The sequence below is a fragment of the Acipenser ruthenus genome, unplaced genomic scaffold (genome assembly GCF_902713425.1).
Source record: "Acipenser ruthenus unplaced genomic scaffold, fAciRut3.2 maternal haplotype, whole genome shotgun sequence".
Taxonomy (NCBI): Eukaryota; Metazoa; Chordata; class Actinopteri; order Acipenseriformes; family Acipenseridae; genus Acipenser; species Acipenser ruthenus.
In genome coordinates, this window is record NW_026708134.1 from 127,649 (window position 1) to 145,378 (window position 17,730).

Consider the following 17,730-nt stretch of genomic DNA (forward strand, 5'->3'; position numbering starts at 1 on the left):
CAGTTTTGAATGTAAAAGGCAAAAGCATTGTGCAATTTAAACTGACCTTATCTGTGGAATGAAATGGCATTTTTACTGCTGCAGCTCTGAATAACTATATTGCAAACCTGCGGCCGCGGAAGATCCCAATTACTGCGAGAGCAAAATATTCAAATTAAGAGGGAGGGGTCAGAGAGAAGGCGTGGCCCTGGCGTGTGACGAAACACAGGACGCGCCCCCGGACGTTATGTCAGAGAGTATTTTTACATGCTGCGGAGAAAGGATTCGTGGTCTTTCTTTCAAAGAGAACAACATTGACAAGAAACCTCAGAAATAATAAATAAATAAATAATCAGCTTGCACCAGTTCACAGGGCATTGACGATCAAGTAAGTTGCATGTTTATTTCAGTTTGGTTGTTTGTGAAGCTCGGGTGTGGCAGACCCAGACTTTGTGAAATGAACACGGCATGCCCGCATCAACAAGACCGATGCAATTTCCTTTCAGCTCAGAGCTGAGACAGAAAAGCCTCTTCCTGCTGCTGTATTCCTGTGAGCCGCGGTGTTTTCAGCTCGGTCAATGCTTTCTGTACCAGCACAGGTATCTGATGCTCTCGCTATAGCGATACTTACAGTCACACCAGAGGCTTTTCAGCACCGTCCCTTATTAAATATAATTAGGGGTCTACTTAAATCGCGGTAAATTTACGTATTTTTCACGGGTATGTTGCGGAATAAAATTAGGATTTCGCGGACCTGTTTAAACATTAAATAAACCTAAGCAGACAGTATTTCAGAACACTATAAAGCCTACAAATAGTGGTACTTGCTTCATTTCTAATACAGAGTGCTGTCATTTGTTAAAGGCGAGTATGCAGCATCCCTCTGCAGTTGACTTGCCCATACATTGAGACTGCACGTCTGCATCCACTGAATTGGTTGGAAGTTAAGGCAAAGCTTTGCCAAGTTATACAGATGTGGAAATCGATTAGAAACAGCCCAAAAACTCGGTTACACAAGGGCATCTGGCATACTTTAATAAAGTCAATGTATGCAGCACGTTCGTTGTCACGTTATTTGTCCCATCCAATAATTTATTTTATTAGTACCGAGTCAAAACAAAGAAGACGTGGCTATTCGGGTCTAAAATTCCAACTGTAAGCAGCAGGTTGAAGCGAGGTGGCTGTGCTGGATCGTTTTAGTACTGATTTAACTTGCAGACAGGAATACTTCTTGTCTGCGCTGACTTTCCAGTTTGTTTTCTGAAAGCTGTTTATTTTACGTTCTGTTCAGCAGCCTCTGAAGTAGCATTTTGTTTAATGTGTGATTCTGAAGCTAAATAGCGATCGATCGTATTTTCTCCAAATACACATTAAGATATGGAAAACAATGACCTCAGTCTGCATGTAGTTTCTTTGTGAAATAGCTTAAAACGATCATCAGCCGAAATATACTTTGCTTTTCTTTGTCGTCCATTTCTACTATTTTCCCTCCAATGCTGAAAACTAGATTTAAGCAGCCTAAATCAAAACAACGCAGCACCAACTTTGTCCCGCCCCCTCCTGCACAGTACAGGTCACATAAAAGCAGTAAAGACGCACTGATAGGCTGATTAAAACTTTGTCATTTGAATAGTAAACAAGAACGTTAACTGCTTTGCAGAATTTATTTTGTAAATGTTACTTGTGGACATTTTCTGTTTGTTTGTTGTTTTGCTTAAGTGCAATGCACACGGGACGGCGAAGGAATCAAAAAGGGATATCTACAGAAGGAAGACACGTAGTTTGCGTCGCTTGCGTTGTGCAGTAGTTAATTTAAACACGTTTTCTTTTATTTGTTTCCTCTCTGTACTTGTTTGTATGCATTGGCCCCTAAGAGGTGAATTTCGCGGTGACCCCTCAATTTCACGATTTCCGCGAAATCCGCGAATTAGGCAGGTCCCTAAATAAAGGCAATGAATTGTCGTTTCCGCTGGTATAGCCGGTTTGTACTAGCGCAGGCATGCGACAAAAAACGACCTGAAGTCGATATAGACGTAAGGTAATCAATATATTGTAGCGATGTGTGCTGCGTGTTGTGTTTTGTCTCACCTGAGCGCAGGTGTGGGGGTGCAGGGGAGCGTGATCGAGTCGTGACCCCGGTGCTTGTGAATGTTGTCCAGTCGTCTTGTATTTTTGTGCCTCGTTGTATCTGTGGGGTCCGATAACGTGTCTTTGTTGTGTCTGTATTGTATGTCTTTGTTGTGTCTAAAGGTTTCGTGTTTTCGCGGGGTTTGGTTTTGTGTGTAACGCGGCTGTGGGCTGTGTTGTTGTGACTCTAAACTCAACAATATGAATTCACAGCTGTCCCAAAACCGCACGGAGATATCGGAACACCCTCCACACAGTTTATTAACTTGTGGGGACATTAAACTAAAACTAGAACAGATCGGAAGAGGGCTGTATTGTAAAAAGATCTTCACCTAATTTTAAAAAGAACTCGATACAGTCTGAAAACTTAATGAATAACTAAACTGATCTCTACATAAACATGTTATAAAGACATCGTCGGCTGTCGTGTATCTTGGTTTTTAAACGCACACATATTCACTGTGAATGTGTTTTATTGTCAGACTTTATCGTTTAAAACGCGTTCGGTCTGAAAAGCGGCCGTTATATTTGAATTGTAGGCGAGCTCGAGCGGCAGCGCGAGCCTCCTGGATCAGAGAAGCCGCGCAGCTCGAGCTGAGAGGCGGGGCTTCGGCAGCTCACTCGCACGCCGTGCGTGAGGAGAGAGGACGACAGAAAGAGGCGCGCAAAGACATTTATTATTTATATGAGAGATAAAAATGAGATTGGAGACTGCCAGTGCTTCAGAAATGTTTTCTTGACTCGTTTTGATCCTGTACAGACCTGTGTAACGGCTTTATTTTCTATTTTTATTTTGTCTTGTGGATACGCTGTAGCTCGCCGAAACCGGACTCTACACAGGTTAGTCAGATAAAATCATCTGGTATTATAAACATATTATATCCCTTCAATAGTTGTTAATCGTAATCGATTTTGTTATTACTTAACACTGACTTTATTGAATTTTATAACTGCTCTTATCTGTAATGTGATATTTTGCAACAACTGTAAGTCGCCCTGGATCAGGGCGTGTGCTAAGAAATAAATAATAATAGTAAAGACACCCCTGCTATTCAGGCCCGATTTTGTTGCCCTCTAGAATCGCCTTTAGTAGCACTGTATTTAAATAAATAAATGCTTTTCTTTTCCAGCAGCTGCTAAACAGAATCCCGTGTGCTGCCATGGACAGTGTTGAGATAGAGTCTGTCCAGATTAAAGAGGAGTTCCCTGAACTTGAACTTGTCCCCATTAGAGTGGAGTTCTCTGGGCTGGCTTCCCTCCCCATTAAACAGGAGCTCTGTGAGATGCAATGTGACAGCAGCCAGCCAGAGGTCTCTGAGGTTAAAGCTGAGCACAATGAATTGGAGATCCCCCAGACAGAAGAACCCCTTCCTGTGAAACAAGAAGAGGTGCTGGAAACTGTCCTTATTAAACGGGAGCCCCCTGAAGTAGAGTTTGAGCACATGGAACCAAGGAAGGAAGAATCTGAGGACTTCAAACCAAACACCCCTGAGCTGGAGCCTGTACGCCTGCGGGAGTGTAGCGTGGTGCTGGAGAGAATCTGCGTGAGAGAGCAAGGCGCTGGAGAGGAAGGCTCTCCCAACAGCACGCAAGGAGGTGGAAAGGAAGACGGGCGCTCCCATTCAGAATGCAGTCTAGCAGGTGAGTGACTCCCAGTAGCTGTGACATTGTCATTCTAGATTGCGTGAGAACTTTGAAGGCAGATTTTGATCCCAGGGCTCGGTTTCATCAGCATCAGTCTTTACTGACTCTGCTTTTACACATAAAGTAAAGGCTTTCAGTTTAACTTTGTGTTTGTAAGCTGGTGTAACCCAGTGCAAGCCTCACAGCTGAAATTCGCATGCTTGAGTCCACTCCACCACCCAGCCACATGCCTGAAGCCTACAAGCAGTCCCTCTTACTTTCTTTACTGTTAATATTTTCCAGGTTCCAGTCCAGCAGCAAAAGCGAGGGCGGTCGATGGAGAATATCCTGACTGTGGGAAAGGTTTCATCCAGTTAAGGCATTTTAAAACACACCAGAGAACTCGCACAGGAAAGAAACTGTATCGCTGCTCTGACTGTGGGAAGAGTTTCAGTCAGTCCTGCAACCTTGTTTTACACCAGCGAATTCACACAGGAGAGAAACCGTATCGCTGCTCTGACTGTGGGAAGCGTTTCAGTCAGTCAGGACACCTTGCTTCACACCAGCGAACTCACACAGGAGAGAAACTGCATCGCTGCTCTGACTGTGGGAAGAGTTTCAGTCAGTCCTGCAACCTTGTTTTACACCAGCGAATTCACACAGGAGAGAAACCGTATCGCTGCTCTGACTGTGGGAAGAGTTTCAGTCAGTCAGGACACCTTGTTTCACACCAGCGAACTCACACAGGAGAGAAACCATATCAGTGCTCTGACTGTGGGAAGAGTTTCAGTCACTCAGTATCCCTGAAAGCACACCAGCGAACTCACACAGGAGAGAAACCGTATTGCTGCTCTGACTGTGGGAAGAGTTTCAGGTGGTCAGGACACCTTGTTTCACACCAGCGAATTCACACAGGAGAGAAACCGTATTGCTGCTCTGACTGTGGGAAGAGTTTCAATCAGTCAAACAACCTTGTTTCACACCAGCGAACTCACACAGGAGAGAAACCGTATCGCTGCTCCGACTGTGGGAAGAGGTTCCGTCACTCGGTAACTCTTAGACAACACCAGCAAACTCACACAGGAGAGAAACCGTATTGCTGTGCCGACTGTGGAAAGAGTTTCCGTCACTCAGTAACCCTTAGAAAACACCAGCGAACTCGCACAGGAGAGAAACCGTATCGCTGCACTGACTGTGGGAAGAGTTTCTGTTTTAAACAAGGCCTTCAAAAACACCAGCGGACTTTTCACTCATGAGGGAAAAAAACCGTTAACCTTGCATTATGAATCCCTGTGCAATTACTGTTCTGTGCATCACTCTTAAGAGCATGCATTTTAAATGGTAAAACTGCTCTTCAACTCTCTTGCACTGTGGTTGTGTCAGAAAGTGGGCGGAGACGCTGACACGAGAAAGGCTTCTCTGCTGTCAGTTTAACTCCGGCTGTTAATGCAGTCAGTGCCTGGGAGCGGGAATATGCAGAAAGGAAACTATTCTGCACCTCATCTGATGGACGAGTCAGGAGAAATTGATAACTCAGTGTGGGGAATGAGCTTCAGGGTTTAGCATTTAAACTTCATTCACTTGAAAATAAATACATTGATGGGAACGAGTATCCCGACCCCGGTATGTAGCATCCCAGAGACAAGACTGCACCGTCCTTACTGGACAACCGCCTGGAGGGTTTGTCTTGTAAATTCATCACGATTCTTAATCTAATGAAAACTGATAGTGTCCCCATGACTGCATTATGACAGGGATGGCTGAATACTGCGTGGCGTGTCGCTTTGCAATGTGCATTGTCCATGCTTGTATTTGTGCTGCTCTTGTAAACTGCCCTGAGTAATAGCAGTGTTGCAAGCACGTGTACGGAGCTTGGGTACAGAAAGGCAGACTGGTTTTATCTCTGGCTCTTTCTTGCTCTTTTGTAGTATTTTACACTCGGTGACAAATTCCAAATGAAAATGTAGCTTAACTATGACTATTAATGGATTAAGCTTTCATTACAGAGCACAAAGTAATATAAAATGCAGTGTGGTAATGGAAGTAAGTGTGTGTGTGTGAGAGTAAGTGTGTGAGACTGTAAGTGTGTGTGTGTGTCTCTCTGTGTGTGAGACTGTAAGTGTGTGAGAGTAAGTGTGTGAGACTGTAAGTGTGTGTGTGTGTCTCTGTGTGTAAGACTGTAAGTGTGTGTGTGTGTCTCAGTGTGTGAGACTGTAAGTGTGTGAGAATGTAAGTGTGTGTGTCTCAGTGTGTAAGACTGTAAGTGTGTGTGTGTGTCTCAGTGTGTGAGACTGTAAGTGTGTGAGAATGTAAGTGTGTGTGTCTCAGTGTGTAAGACTGTAAGTGTGTGTGTGTGTCTCAGTGTGTGAGACTAAGTGTGTGAGAATGTAAGTGTGTGTGTCTCAGTGTGTAAGACTGTAAGTGTGTGTGTGTGTCTCAGTGTGTGAGACTGTAAGTGTGTGAGAATGTAAGTGTGTGTGTCTCAGTGTGTAAGACTGTAAGTGTGTGTGTGTGTCTCAGTGTGTGAGACTGTAAGTGTGTGAGAATGTAAGTGTGTGTGTCTCAGTGTGTAAGACTGTAAGTGTGTGTGTGTGTGTCTCAGTGTGTGAGACTGTAAGTGTGTGTGTGTGTGTCTCATTGTGTGAGACTGTAAGTGTGTGTGTGTGTGTCTCATTGTGTGAGAGTGTGTGAGAATGTAGGTGGTAGTGTGTGTCTCTGTGTGAGAGGGTGTGTGTCTCTGTGTGAGAGGGTGTCTCAGTGTGTGAGAATGTAAGTGTGTGTGTCTCTCTCTCTCTCTCTCTCTGAGTGTGTGGTGTGGTGGAGGGGGGATCTATATATTTTTCAGAGGATTTATTTACTTTTTAATATAGATAAATAAATACCGGTGCTAAAGATGCTTTGACACAAAACCTTTTTTTTTTTCTTTCAGTCCTGAGGAAATGCTACTGTGTTGTTAGTGAAACTCGATTTTGAGTCCTGTGTTTATTTGGTATTTCTGTTCAGCATTAATGCTGATTAGTGTGTGGTTTGAACATATTTAGTTTATGTGAAGGGACCAGCAAAAAGCATTCATTTTCTGAGGAGTGTACGGCACGGCTTACTGCCAGTACTGCATTCATATCTGCTGCTCCCACCCCCGTCACTCAGCACACTGTGTGTATTCATAAACAAAGGGCAGCTTTATTTTTCTATCCTGTTCAGAGTTTTACAGAGGGGGGGGAGTTTAGTTTGATTTATCCACTGCTGCCAATTTTCTCTGAGCCGTTTCTGCATAGAATTCCTCCTGCTATCAATTATAAGATAGCGCCAAAACCAGGCCAATATATTAACAAGGGAACCGAGTACTTTATACAAGATGACGGCTCTGCTTACCCTTCAACGAACTGAAACGAGATGTGTGAATACGGGTGAGTCTGTGGTTTCATACGCAGTGCTGTGTGAGATTATTACGCTCAGACCGGGACCTTGTTAAAAAGCTGTGTTCTGAGGAAATGTGCGTGATCCGAGTCCTAATGAGACGGTGCAATTAAACCTGCTGTGTGCTGATTGCACGATTTGATTAATATAAAGCAGGATCCTAAACCATGCTGAAGAAAGACTGGAATGCTGCGCCGCTCTGTACCAGCAGGATTTGCAAGCAATCTGCATTGCAATCCCGTTCTGCGTTGCTTGCTGTTCTCTCAGTGTTGTAAAGTATTCGTATTAAACTCTTGCATTGAGTGTATCATTCTGTATGAACCCGGCGGCTCGCTGTGTTATTTCACAAAGGAAAGGTACCCAAACATAACAGAACAAATGTGCATTGCAGCTGGCAGTGATGCGAGAACAGAACTGTCTCTGATTCTTATAATAATAATAATAATAATTTTAAACACAGCGTCACCCGTGATTGGGTCTCTGCTTCAACCGCGGTCTTCCAGACTAAACAAGCATCAGTATCAGACATAAACTAAAAATATAAAAGAAAAAAAAAATACAGATTCACATTAAAAGTGTGTTATTATTATTGTTTAATTACTATATTATTAAACTCTGACCCCCCCCCCGCGCCAGAGGAGCTGAGACACGGCTTAGGAGCCCCGCCCACAAAATCCATCTGAAACACACAGCGTCGTTTCTCAGACAGCACCAGATGAATACTGTTTAGTTTACTTAAACGAGATTGCTTACCAGTTTGTAAGGCGTGGACGATAAGAACAAAAAAGGTACGTTAAATTATTATTAATATTAGGATTTTATTCATTCTAGTTTAGCTGTTTGCGACGCACGGGTGTGGCGAGCCCTTTATTCGCTGAATGAACGCGGCATGGCGGCTCCAACAAGACCGATTCAATTTAAAATGTAACAATTAAACTACAAGGCGGCGGGGAAAGCGATCGGAAATAAGGTAACGATGTTTTTATGTTTAATAATGTTATTGCCAATATATATATGAGGCCTAGTTACTTTTTTGAGCTGCAGGCAAACTACCGATCTACCATAGTGTGTACACTGATAAACAGAGACACATCAAATTATATATATATATATATATATATATATATATATATATATACATATATATATATATATATATATATATATATATATAGAGTAACCAGCCATGAACGATCACAGAGCCGTTTGCTCATGCACCCCCTTGAATGCCCCTTTATGGTCGAAAAAAGTCCCCTGGGTCTGAAACAAATGTAGGAACAGGTTGAAATCCACAATTAATAATATATGGCATGGAAACAATGGTGTGAAGCTTTTCAACAGATGAAGGATTACAAACTTGTTAGAAGATATTCTGCCCCTTCAATAGTAAAGCCATCCCCTGCTATTAAAAGCCAGATTTTGTCGCCCTCTAGAATCGCCTCTAGAAGCACCGTGTAGGACCGTGGGAGTATTTAGAGGGTTAAACTTTGCTGTAATGATCTAGCAGGAGAAATAAAGCCGAGGAATTTGTAACAGTGCAGCTTGGAGAGAAAGAGCCCCCCTGGTCACCATAGCAACATCTGATAAATTTTGTGGGAAGCTAGGCGGTCCCGAATTCCTGAGGCTGAAACAGACCTCTGAATAAATAAGAGATAGAGAGAAGGGGTGCACCTGCTTCTCAAGGTCGGCTGCTGCAAAAAAAGAATCGTTTTAATTGAGGGAGGAGCTGGTCTTCTGTTCCAGGGGACGAGGAGAGCAGCGGGCAGCAGCCTAGCGGATTTAACCTCTTCGCTAATTCAAAAGGGACAGCCCGGAACGTGCTTACAACTGTGAGAAACTTAAACAAGGACGTCAGGAGAACTGGACCAACCGGATCGCCATCGAAGACAGAGGAGAGGTCAACGAGCCAGCGTCGAGCCACCACAGTAATAAACTGATTTCCAGCAAGCTGGACTACAAACTGAGCAGGACCGGGTCTGACTCACTGCCCAGGAGTCCGGTCAAGCTGTACTGTGAGTCTGCCCTCTGACACAGGTGGAGCCGCAGAGATTTTACTCGTACCCTGCGTCGAGTGCAAGACACTGAGCATTCCCAGCTCAACTCAAAGAGATTTAACAGAGTGCATGTGGGACTGTAATGAGAGGGATAGAGTCTATAACAGGCTGTGCCCACAAATCCCTCTACTGATGGCAATAATGTAACAGTCAGACAGTGAAAATAATTGAAGCGATCTTAATATCAATATAATTAAACAACAGCTTGCCAACAATTGATTGTAATTTCATAAGATCCTGTTAATTATAATTTACTGAGTTTGTGTTTTGATAGTTTTGTTACCACCCCCCCCCACACACACACACACACACACACACACACACACATATATAAACAGTCATTTGCATGTTTTATTCATGCTGTTTTGAGTATTGATTTAAGATCCTTGCTGTTCTAGAAATATATACACGATATTGATGAATGCTAATTGACATGTGACGCTGAAGCTGCCGTATTACCTGAAGATTATCCAGTGCTAAACTTCATGTACTGATTATTTTGACGCTAATTCACTTTCCTACTTTTGTACCTTATTACTGAACTCTCTTTGATAAAATGTATAGACTATATAACCATGCTGTGCTGTTATTGTGCATGACTGAACTCTCTTTGATAAAATGTATTTCTGGATCTTGAGCTTGGTTTGGAGTAATTAATAATTAAGAGTGCTAATTAATTAAAACCCTTACACATATCAGCAAGTTACTCTCGATTGGTTTTGTATCTGTATTGTTAATTCTTTCTACAGTTGTATTTAAATAAATAAATACTTTTCATTTTCATTTTACTTTTCATTCTGCTAAACAGAATCCCGTGTGCTGCCATGGACAGTGTGAAGATGGAGTCTGTCCAGATTAAAGAGGAGTTCCCTGAACTTGAACTTGTCCCCTTTACAGTGGAGTTCTTTGGGCTGGCTTCCCTCCCCATTAAACAGGAGCTCTGTGAGATGCAATGTGACAGCAGCCAGCCAGAGGTCTCTGAGATTAAAGCTGAGCACAATGAATTGGAGATCCCCCAGACAGAAGAACCCCTTCCTGTGAAACAAGAAGAGGTGCTGGAAACTGACCGTATTAAACAGGAGCCCCCTGAAGTAGAGTTTGACCACATGGAACCAGTGAAGGAAGAATCTGAGGACTTCAAACCAAACATCCCTGAGCTGGAGCCTGTACGCCTGCGGGAGTGTAGCGTGGTGCTGGAGAGAATCTGCGTGAGAGAGCAAGGCGCTGGAGAGGAAGGCTCTCCCAACAGCATGCAAGGAGGTGGAAAGGAAGACGGGCGCTCCCATTCAGAATGCAGTCTAGCAGGTGAGTGACTCCCAGTAGCTGTGACATTGTCATTCTAGATTGCGTGATATCCACAGTGTGCTTGAGAGGGAGGGAGGGAGCATGTAGGTTACGTTACTATCGGTTTGTTTGTAATTGCAACATGTGTTGGAGGAAATAGACCTGAAACATTACAGGAGAACTTTGAAGGCAGATTTTAATCCCAGGGCTCGGTTTCACCAGCATCAGTCTTTACTGACTCTGCTTTTACACATAAAGTAAAGGCTTTCAGTTTAACTTTGTGTTTGTAAGCTGGTGTAACCCAGTGCAAGCCTCACAGCTGAAATTCACATGCTTGAATCCACTCCACCACCCAGCCACATGCCTGAAGCCTACAAGCAGTCCCTCTTACTTTCTTTACTGTTCATATTTTCCAGGTTCCAGTCCAGCAGCTAAAGCGAGGGCGGGCGCTGGAGAATATCCTGACTGTGGGAAAGGTTTCACCCAGTTAGGGCATTTTAAAACACACCAGCGAACTGACACAGGAGAGAAACTGTATCGCTGCTCTGACTGTGGGAAGAGGTTCAGTCAGTCAGGACACCTGAAAACACACCAGCGAATTCATACAGGAGAGAAACCGTATCGCTGCTCTGACTGTGGGAAGAGTTTCAGTCAGTCAGGAGACCTGAAAACACACCAGCGAATTCACACAGGAGAGAAACCGTATCGCTGCTCTGACTGTGGGAAGAGTTTCAGTCGGTCAAACAGCCTTGTTTTACACCAGCGAACTCACACAGGAGAGAAACCGTATCGCTGCTCTAACTGTGGGAAGAGTTTCAGTCAGTCAAGACACCTTGTTTCACACCAGCGAACTCACACAGGAGAGAAACCGTATCGCTGCTCTGACTGTGAGAAGAGTTTCAGTCACTCAGTATCCTTGAAAGCACACCAGCTAACTCACACAGGAGAGAAACCGTATTGCTGCTCTGACTGTGGGAAGAGTTTCAGGTGGTCAGGACACCTTGTTTCACACCAGCGAATTCACACAGGAGAGAAACCGTATCGCTGCTCCGACTGTGGGAAGAGTTTCCGTCACTCGGTAACCCTGAAAAAACACCAGCGAACTCACACGGGAGAGAAACCGTATCGCTGCTCTGACTGTGGGAAGAGTTTCTGTTATAAACAAGGCCTTCAAAAACACCAGCGAATTCACAGAGGAGAGAAACCTTAAAGACGGTGTTCAATGGGACTCTTCACTCATGAGGAAAAAAACCGTTAACCTTGCATTATGAATCCCTGTGCAATTACTGTTCTGTGCATCACTCTTAAGAGCATGCATTTTAAATGGTTAAACTGCTCTTCAAGTCTCTTGCACTGTGATTGTGTCAGAAAGCGGGCGGAGACGCGGACACGAGAAAGGCTTCTCTGCTGTCAGTTTAACTCGGGCTGAGAGCAGGAATATGCAGAAAGGAAACTACTCCACACCTCATGTGATGGACGAGTCAGGAGAAATCGATAACTCAGTGCGGGGAATGAGTGACTGTTTTGAAAATAATAACACAGACACTACCTTTTTGTAACATTAAAAGTCTTTATTAGTTGTAAACACACCATCCGTCGGTCTGACAGTTTCTGTACAAAATGGTTTTACAAGAAAGGGTAGAAAATAACAAAGCGAAGAAGAAGAAGAATGGCCATCATTAAAAACACACGGAAGAAACAGGCGAGACAAACAATAAATATAACCCCCAGGACGCGCGAAAAATGAACCCATTTAAAAAGAAAACAACACGTCAAATTAAAAATAAAGGTTATGAAAAACACACCCCGACAGGAGACGGAGCGAGTCCTACGGGAACCAGCTGCATTGCATGAAGGGAAGACAGAAAAGAAACTTGATTTTCTGAACCTTGTTTTTTTAATAAAATACATTTCTGTGTTTTGGGCAGACCTGGGGGGGGGGGGGGGGTGGATCGCACTTTTAAATCGTGCAATTTGTAATTAATTACAATTCCAGTGTAACTGTAATTGAAGCTTGGCACATCTGTGTAATTTTAATTATATCGTATCATTAATCAATTGCAATTCAGTTATGCATGAGTTTAACAGTAAGACACACCTGAGCTTGTTAGCTAGACACACTGGGGGGGCTGATCAAGCTGGTAGTAAAACCTGGAATGGATCACACTGCTGTGCAACAGGAGTCTTATTTCCATCCCTTTAGATAGATAGATAGGTAGATTCCCTTATCCACACTTAGCATTGCCTCCCTTGTCTTGTGTTAAAGATATTTTTCTACTGCTTGTTTTACTCTCGCTGTGTAGGTCGATATTTCAACGCTACTTCAGCGTTACCACATCCTGGTACTGAATCAATCACTTCCTGTCCTGTAGGTCACAAATTTTTTTTTTTTTTTTTTTGGAGAACCAAGGATTCAAAAGAAAACGAAAAACAAACCAGCCTGCTTTTTACAAACAGAAGCAGCGCGGTTGCTGAACGCTCACAATATCCAGACCACAAGCCTGCAGATATATATTTTAATTTCGCACCATCTGAAGCGCGAGGACAGATTTACACAGCGTGGGCTTCGCACGTCTTCATCCCGTCTTTCCACAGCACCGGCGCACAAACCGAATATCCCGTTAAAAATCAGGACGGAGCTCTCCACTGAAAATCAGGGGCTGCTGTCGATCGGGGCTGATTCTACCTTTCGAAACGAGTGAAGAAACAGCTGCTTGGGTTTGTGATGATCGCTGCTTTTCTTCAAGACTCAAAGCGATCCACACAAACCCAAGCAGCTGTTTCTGAATTCACTCTGAATGGTGAATCAGCCGCAATCCTCACCAGAGACCCTCGCTGGATTGTCAGGAACTGATTTCTGAGGAAATCTCCCTCCCGATAACAGAATATTCGGGTCGTGCAGTTTCTAACCCTGATAAAAAAAAAATCCGATCACAAGGACAGAATTCAAAGGTAACAGTGCATCCTACCATCAATAACCATACCGAATGTAAATAAGTTGGTTTTTTTTTTCGTAAGGGGGAGGGGGGGAGGGGGGGAGGGGGGGAGGGGGGAGGGATAAAGCATGAAGGGTTCGATTCAGTTAGCTACATTTTCAAAAAGTACACAGTATATATATATTAATATTTTATTTTTATTTTTTTACTACATTTGTTGATTTAGGTTTTAAAAAGGTTTGTAATATATATTAGCTTTTTTTTCACCCCCATGAACAAAAAAAACAAAACAATTATGTATAAAAAGACAACAAATTAAGTATACAAAAAGCATAGCAATAAAAAAAACATTATTATAATAATAATAATAATAATAATAATGAATGACAGTGACATGTATGCTGATGCATCTTTTTCCCAATGTTAAGACTATCCCTAACGGTCAAATCAATGTTACCACAATCTTTTCCCTTTGTAATCCAGACTTTTTTTAATATATATATACAAACTGTTTTAAATTACAACACAGGGAGGATCGCGCTTTTATAAGGGGAACATGTTTGTGTTTCTCTCCGATGCAAGAACAGATCTGTGTTGAGAAGGGGGCTGGCGCTGCGGAAACGCTGTCGCCAGACCTGCTCTCCAGTTACGAATGTGAATTAAATGAGTCGTGACTTACAGAGACTAGGGGGGGGTGAACTCTGCTTCATCAACAACTGCTGCTGCTGCTGCTGCTGCTGCAGAGTCACTTCCAATAGGAGCTCGTTTGTTTGGCGTCTCATGCGAAGGACGGAGCACCCCTGGGGTCCCGCAGCGCTGATCAGACCCCCCCCGACTGGGTAGCGATGGCATAACAAAAGCTGCAGGGGCGACGGCTCGGACAAAATATTAGGAACACCTGCCATAACACTGTCAAGAGGGAGGGGGAGCAGCCTGATTGGCCAGGAAGCGAGGGGCGAGGGTGCAGGGGTGCAGGGGGGGCTTTTATGTAAGTAGTTGTGATTCAACAACAACGCCGGGTCACCTTCGAGGGTGCTATTTAATTTTTTTTTTTTTTTTTTTTAAAGAAAAAGTCAAATATATATATTTTTTCGCAACCAAATTAGAGTTACTCCTTCGAAAATTAAGAATCTTTAAAATTAAAATTCCCCATCCTTCCACAAAATAAAACATTTAAATAAAAATTAAAGCCAAACGATTTCATTTTCTCCGTCTCCCTCTCCCTCCAGTTTAAATAAAAGCGATGTGATGAAGCTGTGTATGTATTTATTTTTGTTTGGGTGATGCTACAGTGTCATGGTCCTTTCAAGACCAGCTCTACACTCCTCACAAGCATTGATAGATGAATCCGTGCCAGCACATAGCAGATTGAACACTAAATTGAATTTCTCTTATTTCGGAACTATAAAACACACAGTCTTACACTAAAGCAAAAAAAAGAAACTAAATTCAAATGGCTAACGTTTCCCGTACAAGTGTCAGGATCTACAGTGTAAATTCAGATGGCTAACGTTTCCACTAGAAGTGTCTACAGCGTACGCTACACACACACAAAAAGAAAATAAACAAACAGGGTTTAGAATGTACTAGCGCTAGGTTTGAATGATTTCCAAGGGATGGTTCGACTGAAGCGTCTCTCCTCCCCCTGTCTCTGTCTGGCTGGCTCGTCCCTGCTGCCTGAGTTGTGGTTCTGTTTTGTTTTGTTTTTAAGGTTTTTACAGTAAATATTCCTTCTTCCCCTCCCGGGTCTCGCTCCCGTTCAGGAAGGCCTCCTGCACCTCTCCGTGCTCGTCCAATCCGCTCGCCTCGTGGGTCAGATACGAGCCTGCGGGGAAAACACTGAGCTTAGAGAAATTCTGTGGGATTACACATTCACTGTACAATACCATAGGATCATACATTCACTCTACAATACCATAGGATCATGCATTCACTCTACAATACCATAGGATTACACATTCACTCTACAATACCATAGGATCACACATTCACTGTTCAATACCATAGGATCATACATTCACTCTACAATACCATAGGATCATGCATTCACTGTTCAATACCATAGGATCACACATTCACTGTTCAATACCATAGGATCATACATTCACTGTTCAATACCATAGGATCATACATTCACTCTACAATACCATAGGATCACACATTCACTGTGCAATACCATAGGATCATGCATTCACTGTTCAATACCATAGGATCACACATTCACTGTTCAATACCATAGGATCATACATTCACTCTACAATACCATAGGATCATGCATTCACTGTACAATACCATAGGATCATGCATTCACTGTTCAATACCATAGGATCACACATTCACTGTTCAATACCATAGGATCATACATTCACTCTACAATACCATAGGATCATGCATTCACTGTTCAATACCATAGGATCATGCATTCACTCTACAATACCATAGGATCATACATTCACTCTACAATACCATAGGATCACACATTCACTGTTCAATACCATAGGATCATACATTCACTGTTCAATACCATAGGATCATACATTCACTGTTCAATACCATAGGATCATACATTCACTCTACAATACCATAGGATCACACATTCACTCTACAATACCATAGGATCATACATTCACTCTACAATACCATAGGATCATACATTCACTGTTCAATACCATAGGATCATACATTCACTCTACAATACCATAGGATCATACATTCACTCTACAATACCATAGGATCACACATTCACTGTGCAATACCATAGGATCATACATTCACTCTACAATACCATAGGATCACACATTCACTGTGCAATACCATAGGATCATACATTCACTCTACAATACCATAGGATCACACATTCACTCTACAATACCATAGGATCACACATTCACTCTACAATACCATAGGATCATGCATTCACTGTTCAATACCATAGGATCACACATTCACTGTTCAATACCATAGGATCATACATTCACTGTGCAATACCATAGGATCACACATTCACTGTACAATACCATAGGATCATACATTCACTGTTCAATACCATAGGATCATACATTCACTCTACAATACCATAGGATCATACATTCACTGTTCAATACCATAGGATCATACATTCACTCTACAATACCATAGGATCATGCATTCACTGTACAATACCATAGGATCACACATTCACTGTTCAATACCATAGGATCATACATTCACTCTACAATACCATAGGATCACACATTCACTCTACAATACCATAGGATCATACATTCACTGTACAATACCATAGGATCATACATTCACTGTACAATACCATAGGATCATGCATTCACTCTACAATACCATAGGATCACACATTCACTGTACAATACCATAGGATCACACATTCACTCTACAATACCATAGGATCATGCATTCACTCTACAATACCATAGGATCATACATTCACTGTTCAATACCATAGGATCATACATTCACTCTACAATACCATAGGATCATGCATTCACTCTACAATACCATAGGATCACACATTCACTGTTCAATACCATAGGATCATACATTCACTCTACAATACCATAGGATCACACATTCACTCTACAATACCATAGGATCATACATTCACTCTACAATACCATAGGATCATGCATTCACTCTACAATACCATAGGATCACACATTCACTGTGCAATACCATAGGATCATACATTCACTGTACAATACCATAGGATCATGCATTCACTCTACAATACCATAGGATCATACATTCACTCTACAATACCATAGGATCACACATTCACTGTACAATACCATAGGATCATACATTCACCATTCAATACCATACCATGCTATCGGATTATACAGTCTCAATACAATATAATGCCATGCCAACAAATTATACAACCCAGAATATAACTGTCTATTTTTACCTGATCTATCTGTTGCTAATTTCTCACTTTTCAGTTTATCAAATTGCTTTTCTTCATATAGACAGATACAGATATATATATATATATATATATATATATATATATATATATATATATATATATATATATATATATATATATATATGTGTGTGTGTGTGTGTGTGTGTGTGTGTATAATATTTGTATTTTCCCACGTGGTTCTTACCTTTTTGCCTGACAGAGCACCAGATGGTTACAATGAGCACACAGATCACCCCGAACACCAGCATGGCCAGAACACCTCCAATGATGGAGTAGGGAACGTATCTCTGAGCCTCCACACTCGCACCCGGGTCTGTAGAGAGCACAATCAACATCGCTATTATTATTATTATCATTATTATATTATTAT

The 17,730-nt window shown here is 42.3% G+C and overlaps 1 protein-coding gene across 1 annotated transcript; it reads left to right on the top strand.

Annotated features, from left to right (window-relative positions):
- Positions 1–211: 211 nt before the first annotated feature.
- Positions 212–13,588, top strand: LOC131729741 (zinc finger protein 135-like). Its single transcript, XM_059019961.1, has 5 exons — positions 212–367; positions 3,237–3,747; positions 4,033–4,982; positions 10,010–10,505; positions 10,901–13,588. The coding sequence occupies exons 2-5, from the start codon at positions 3,267–3,269 to the stop codon at positions 11,692–11,694; spliced, it is 2,721 nt and encodes a 906-aa protein (XP_058875944.1). The 5' UTR covers positions 212–367; positions 3,237–3,266; the 3' UTR covers positions 11,695–13,588.
- Positions 13,589–17,730: the final 4,142 nt, after the last annotated feature.

Coding starts and splice junctions, on each gene's coding strand:
- LOC131729741 (XM_059019961.1), top strand. CDS start 3,267: ATGGACAGTGTTGAGATAGAGTCTGTCCAGATTAAAGAGGAGTTCCCT. Junction 3,748..4,032: donor TTCAGAATGCAGTCTAGCAG/GTGAGTGACTCC, acceptor AATATTTTCCAG/GTTCCAGTCCAGCAGCAAAA. Junction 10,506..10,900: donor TTCAGAATGCAGTCTAGCAG/GTGAGTGACTCC, acceptor CATATTTTCCAG/GTTCCAGTCCAGCAGCTAAA.